General features: G+C 61.5%; 1 protein-coding gene across 2 annotated transcripts in view; it reads right to left on the minus strand.

Moving 5' to 3' along the window:
- The window catches only part of FAM13A (family with sequence similarity 13 member A), a 30966-nt gene extending 27796 nt beyond the window's left edge, over positions 1-3170 (minus strand). For both annotated transcript variants that reach the window (XM_038748542.1, XM_038748541.1), the window contains exon 1: positions 3119-3170. In XM_038748542.1, the coding sequence (XP_038604470.1) occupies positions 3119-3147 (29 nt within the window). In that variant the 5' untranslated portion in view covers positions 3148-3170. The remainder of the gene's footprint in view (positions 1-3118) is intronic.
- Positions 3171-6000: the final 2830 nt, after the last annotated feature.

The raw sequence follows: 6000 nt of genomic DNA on the forward strand, positions 1-6000 counted from the left end.
CATGCGCTAGAGGCCCTGCCCAGCAAACCGGGCACACTTATAAAAAGCCCACCTCCTCCGAGAGGCCTTCCCTGACTAAGCCCCCCTTTCCTCCTCTCCCACTCCCTTCTGCGTCACCCTGGCTCTCTCCCTTGATCCCTTCCCTCCCCAGCCCCGCACCACTTACGTCCCCATCTCTCCTTTATATAATTCTATTAACATGTCTCCCCCTCTAATAATAATAATAACGTTGGTATTAAGCGCTTACTATGTGCCGAGCTGGGGTGGACGGATACAGGGTGATCAGGTTGTCCCCCGTGGGGCTCCCGGTCTTCATCCCCGTTTTCCAGATAACTGAGGCCCAGTGAAGTGACTTGCCCAAGGTCACGCAGCTGACCGGTGGCAGGGGCGGAATTAGAACCCACGACTTCTGACTCCCGAGCCCGGGCTCTGTCCACCGAGCCACGCTGCTTCTCTAGACCTGGAGCTCCTTGTGGGCGGGGAACGCATTTACCAACCCCGTTGTACTCGACTCTCCCAAGCGCTTAGTACAGTGCTGTGCACACAGTAAGCACTCAATAAGTATCATTAATCGAAAGCACGGAGTAAATAGGTGAAGATTTGGACCGTCAGCTCTCGGAGGGAAGGGACTCCGGTCTCCCGACTCTACCGTCTTCTCCCCAGCGCTCAGCACAGGGCTCAGCACCCAGCGGAGGGCGGGGATTGCGGCTACTAACTCGACTGTCTTCTCCCAAGTGCTCAGCTGAGTGCTTCGCACACAGTAGACTCCAAGATCCCCGAAGGCAGAGATGGTCTCATTCTTTCATTCACTCGCATTCATTCATTCATTCAATCGTATTTATTGAGCGCTTACTGTGTGCAGAGCACTGTACTAAGCGCTTGGGAAGGACAAGCTGGCAACCGATAGAGACGGTTCCTACCCGACAGCGGGCTCACAGTCTAGAAGGGGGAGACAGAGAACAAAACCAAACATGCTAACAAAATAAAATAAATAGAATAAATATGAACAAGTAAAATAAATAGAGTAATAAATATGTACACACATATATACATACCTATATACAGGTTGTTATTATTATTGCTTTTTATTAGTAGTGTTATTCATTCATTCATTCATTCATTCAATTGTATTTATTGAGCGCTTATTGAGCGCATATTGTGTGCAGAGCAGTGTACTGAGCGCTGGGCACTGTTGTCCTCTCCCAAGCAGTCAAGTTCGGGGCTCTGCGCCCGGCTCCCGGAGGGCAAGGATCGTGGCTCCTATTGTGCCCTCCCGAGCGCTTAGCACAGTGCCGTGCACCCAGCAGACTGTCAGCTCCCGCAGGGCAGGGATCGTGGTTCCTATTGATAAGTAGCGTGCCTCAGTGGAAAAGAGCCCGGGCTTTGGAGTCAGAGGTCACGGGTTCAAATCCCGGCTCTGCCAACTGTCAGCTGTGTGACCTTGGGCAAGTCACTTCACTTCTCTGTGCCTCAGTTCCCTCATCTGGAAAATGGGGATGAAGACGGTGAGCCCCCTGTGGGACAACCTGATCACCTTGTAACCTCCCCAGCGCTTAGAACAGTGCTTTGCACATAGTAAGCGCTTAACAAATACCCAAATTATTATTATTATTATTATTATTGTGTCCTCCCAAGCGCTGAGCACAGTGCCGTGCACCCAGCAGACCGGCAGCTCCCGGAGGGCAGGGATCGTGGCTCCTATTGAGCTTACATCTGGCTCAGTGGAAAGAGCCCGGGCTTTGGAGTCAGAGGTCATGGGTTCGAATCCCGGCTCCGCCAATTGTCAGCTGTGTGACTTTGGGCGAGTCACTTCACTTCTCTGGGCCTCAGTTCCCTCATCGGTAAAATGGGGATTAAGACTGTGAGCCCTCGGTGGGACAACCTGATCACCTTGTAACCTCCCCAGTGCTCAAAACAGTGCTTTGAGAAGCAGCGTGGCTCAGTGGAAGGAGCCCGGGCTTTGGAGTCAGAGGTCATGGGTTTGAATCCCGGCTCCGCCAATTGTCGGCTGTGTGACTTTGGGCGAGTCACTTCACTTCTCCGGGCCTCAGTTCCCTCGTCTGTAAAATGGGGATTAAAACTGTGAGCCCCCCGTGGGACAACCTGATCACCTTGTAACCTCCCCAGCGCTTAGAACAGTGCTTTGCACATAGTAAGCGCTTAACAAATACCATCATCATCATCGTTATTATTATTAGTATCATCATCAATCGTATTAATTGAGCGCTTACTATGTGCAGAGCACTGTACTAAGCGCTTGGGAAGTACAAATTGGCAACATATAGAGACAGTCCCTACCCGTAGTAGTAGTAGTATTAGTATTATTGTGTCCTCCTGAGCGCTGGGCACAGTGCCGTGCACCCAGCAGACTGTCAGCTCCCGGAGGGCAGGAATCGTGGCTCCTACTGTCTCCTCCGGAGCGTTCAGCACAGTGCCATGCACCCAGCAGACTGTCAGCTCCCGGAGGGCTCCTATTGTGCCTTCCCGAGCGCTCAGCACAGTGCCGCGCACCCCGCAGACTGTCTGTCTGTCAGCCCCCGGAGGGCGGGGATCGTGGCTCCTACTGTGTCCCCCCGAGCGCTCAGTACAGTGCCGTGCACCCCGCAGACTGTCTGTCTGTCAGCCCCCGGAGGGCGGGGATCGGGGCTCCTACTGTGTCCCCCCGAGCGCTCAGCACAGTGCCGTGCACCCCGCAGATTGGCTGCCCGTCAGCTCCCGCAGGGCGGGGATCGGGGCTCCCACTGTGTCCCCCCCGGGCGCTCAGTACAGTGCCGTGCAGGCCGAAGGGCCTGAGGGCTCCCGGAGGCGCCCAGTACATAGCAGCGGCGCTGGCTGAGGTGGATTGGCGGAGGGAGGACGGAAGCATCAGCTGCGGGGAAAAGCTGCGCCGCAATGAATGAGGACCGATCGATCATCGATGGGGGCGATTGAACGGGCGCGTCCGGGGGGGCAGAGGAGGCCTGCGGCCCGCGCGCTGTCCCGGCGGGGGAGGGGAGGGCCCCGGGGCCCCCGGACCGGACGGGATCGATCGATCGATGGGAGGGGACGGGATCGATCGGAGGGGATCGATCGATCGGAGGGGACGGGATCGATCGGAGGGGACGGACCGGGTACCTACCTGTGCCGCGGGGCGGTGTCCCAGGCCATGGCCGGCGGCGGCTCCCTGCTCCTGTCGCCTGCGGGGACTGTTGGGGGACCGGACCGGGCCGGGGGGGCGGGGCCTCGGGAGGGGGCGGGGCCGGCGCCGCGCGCGGTGATTGGCGGGGACCCGGGGGGGCGGGGCCCCGGAGGGGGGCCCGTGTGTGCCGCGCAAGGTGATTGGCGGAGCCCCGGAGGGGCCCCGGTGTGTGCCGCGCGCTGATTGATTGGCGGGGCCCCGGAGGGGGCGGGGCTTACTCTGTAGGCGGGCGGCGCGGGGGCCGTGATCGCCGTTGGGGGCGGGGCCCCGGAGGGGGCGGGTGAGTGCCGCGCGCGGTGATTGGCGGGGACCCGGAGGGCGCCGTTGTGTGCCGCGCGGTGATTGGCGGGGACCCTCCCCCTCGTCCCCCTCTCCATCCCCCCCATCTTACCTCCTTCCCTTCCCCACAGCACCTGTATATATGTAGATATGTTTGTGCATATTAATTACTCTATTTATTTATTTATTTTACTTGTCCATATCTATCCTATTTATCTTATTTTGTTAGTATGTTTGGTTTTGTGCTCCGTCTCCCCCTTTTGGACTGTGAGCCCACTGTTGGGTAGGGACCGTCTCTAGATGTTGCCAATTTGGACTTCCCAAGCGCTTAGTACAGTGCTCTGCACATAGGAAGCGCTCAATAAATACGATTGATGATGATGATGATGATGACCCGGAGGGGGCCTAGCGGTGATTGATTGGCGGGGCTCCGGAGGGGGCGGGGCTTACGCTGCAGAGAGGCAGCGGGAGCGGCGCGGGGGGCGTGACCGCGGATGGGGGCGGGGCCCGGGAGGGGGCGGGGTGAGTGCCGTGCGCGGTGATTGGCGGGGACCCGGAGGGCACCAATGTGTGCCGCACGGTGATTGGCGGGGACCCGGAGGGGGCCGCGCGGTGATTGATTGGCGGGGCTCCGGGTGGGCGGGGCTTACGCTGTAGGCAGGCAGCGGGGGCGTTGCGGGGGGCGTGATCGCCGTTGGGGGCGGGGCCCCGGAGGGGGCAGGCGTGTGCCGCGCGCGGTGATTGGCGGGGACCCGGAGGGCGCCGCTGTGTGCCGCGCGGTGATTGGCGGGGCCCCGGAGGGCTCCGCTGTGTGCCGCGCGCGGTGATTGGCGGGGACCCGGAGGGGGCCGCTGTGTGCCGCGCGGTGATTGGCGGGGCTCCGGAGGGAGCGGGGCTTACTCTGTAGGCAGGCAGCGGGTGTGGCGCGGGGGGCGTGATCGCGGTTGGGGGCGGGGCCCAGGAGGGGGCGGGCGTGTGCCGCGCGCGGTGATTGGCGGGGCCCCGGAGGGGACAATGTGTGCCGCGCGGTGATTGGCGGGGCCCCGGGGGGGGGGGGGGCCCGGTGTGTGCCACGCGGTGATTGGCGGGGCTCCGGAGGGGGCGGGGCTTACGCAGTAGGCAGGCATTGGGTGTGGCGCGGGGGGCGTGATCGCCGTTGGGGGCGTGGCCCCGGAGGGGGCGGGTGAGTGCCGCGCGCGGTGATTGGCGGGGACCCGGAGGGCTCCACCGTGTGCCGCGCGGTGATTGGCGGGGCCCCGGAGGGGGCCGCGCGGTGATTGGCGGGGCTCCGGAGGGGGCGGGGCTTACGCTGTAGGCAGGCAGCGGGTGTGGCTCGGGGGGCGGGGCCCCGGAGGGGGCGGGGTGAGTGCTGCGCGCGGTGATTGGCGGGGACCCGGAGGGCACCGCTGTGTGCCGTGTGGTGATTGGCGGGGACCCGGAGGGGGCCGCCGTGTGCCGCGCGGTGATTGATTGGCGGGGCTCCGGAGGGGGTGAGGACCTGGAGGGGGCGGGGTGAGTGCCGCTCGTGGTGATTGGCGGGGCCCCCGGGGGGGGGGCCCCCCCGGTGTGTGCCACGCGGTGATTGGCGGGGCTCCGGAGGGGGCGGGGCTTACGCTGTAGGCAGGCATTGGGTGTGGCGCGGGGGGCGTGATCGCTGTTGGGGGCGGGGCCTCGGAGGGGGCGGGTGAGTGCCGCGCGCGGTGATTGGCGGGGACCCGGAGGGCGCCGCCGTGTGCCGCGTGGTGATTGGCGGGGCTCCGGAGGGGGCGGGGCTTGCGCTGTAGGTGGGCATCGGGGGCGTGATGGCTTACTCTGTGCCAAGCCCTGTTCTGAGCGCCGGGGAGGGTACAGGCTGATCAGGTTGTCCCCCGTGGGGCTCACAGCCTTCATCCCCATTTTACAGATGAGGGAACCGAGGCCCAGAGAAGGGAAGTGACTTACCCAAAGTCACACAGCTAGGAGCCAGGATTAGAACCCACGACCTCCGACTCCCAAGCCCGGGCTGTTTCTTTCCAATGAGCCGGGCTGCTTCTCTTAACAGAGTGGGTAGCCACGTTCCCCGCCCACGAGCCGACAGTCTAGAGGGAGAGACGGACAGAAATAGTTTTACAGAGCTGGGAAATGGCAGAGGGTGAGGGTGTGAACATCCTTTTTTCACTGCTATCTTCGTGACCAAGATGGCATTGTGACCAAGGTGTGTGAACCCACTGTTGGGTAGGGACTGTCTCTATGTGATGCCAATTTGTACTTCCCAAGCGCTTAGTACAGTGCTCTGCACATAGGAAGCGCTCAATAAATACGATTGATTGATTGATTGATTGATTGATTGTCCCCTTCAAGCCTGTGAGCCCGTTGTTGGGTAGAGACCATCTCTAGATGTCGCCAACTTGTACTTCCCAAGCGCTTAGTCCAGTGCTCTGCACACAGTAAGCGCTCAATAAATACGATTGATTGAATGAATGAATGAATGAATAAATGCGGGACAACCTGGTTATCCTGTATCTACCCCCTCCCCATCCCCCCCGGCCTTACCTCCTTCCCCT

This window comes from Tachyglossus aculeatus, chromosome 6 (assembly GCF_015852505.1).
Source record: "Tachyglossus aculeatus isolate mTacAcu1 chromosome 6, mTacAcu1.pri, whole genome shotgun sequence".
Classification (NCBI taxonomy): domain Eukaryota; kingdom Metazoa; phylum Chordata; class Mammalia; order Monotremata; family Tachyglossidae; genus Tachyglossus; species Tachyglossus aculeatus.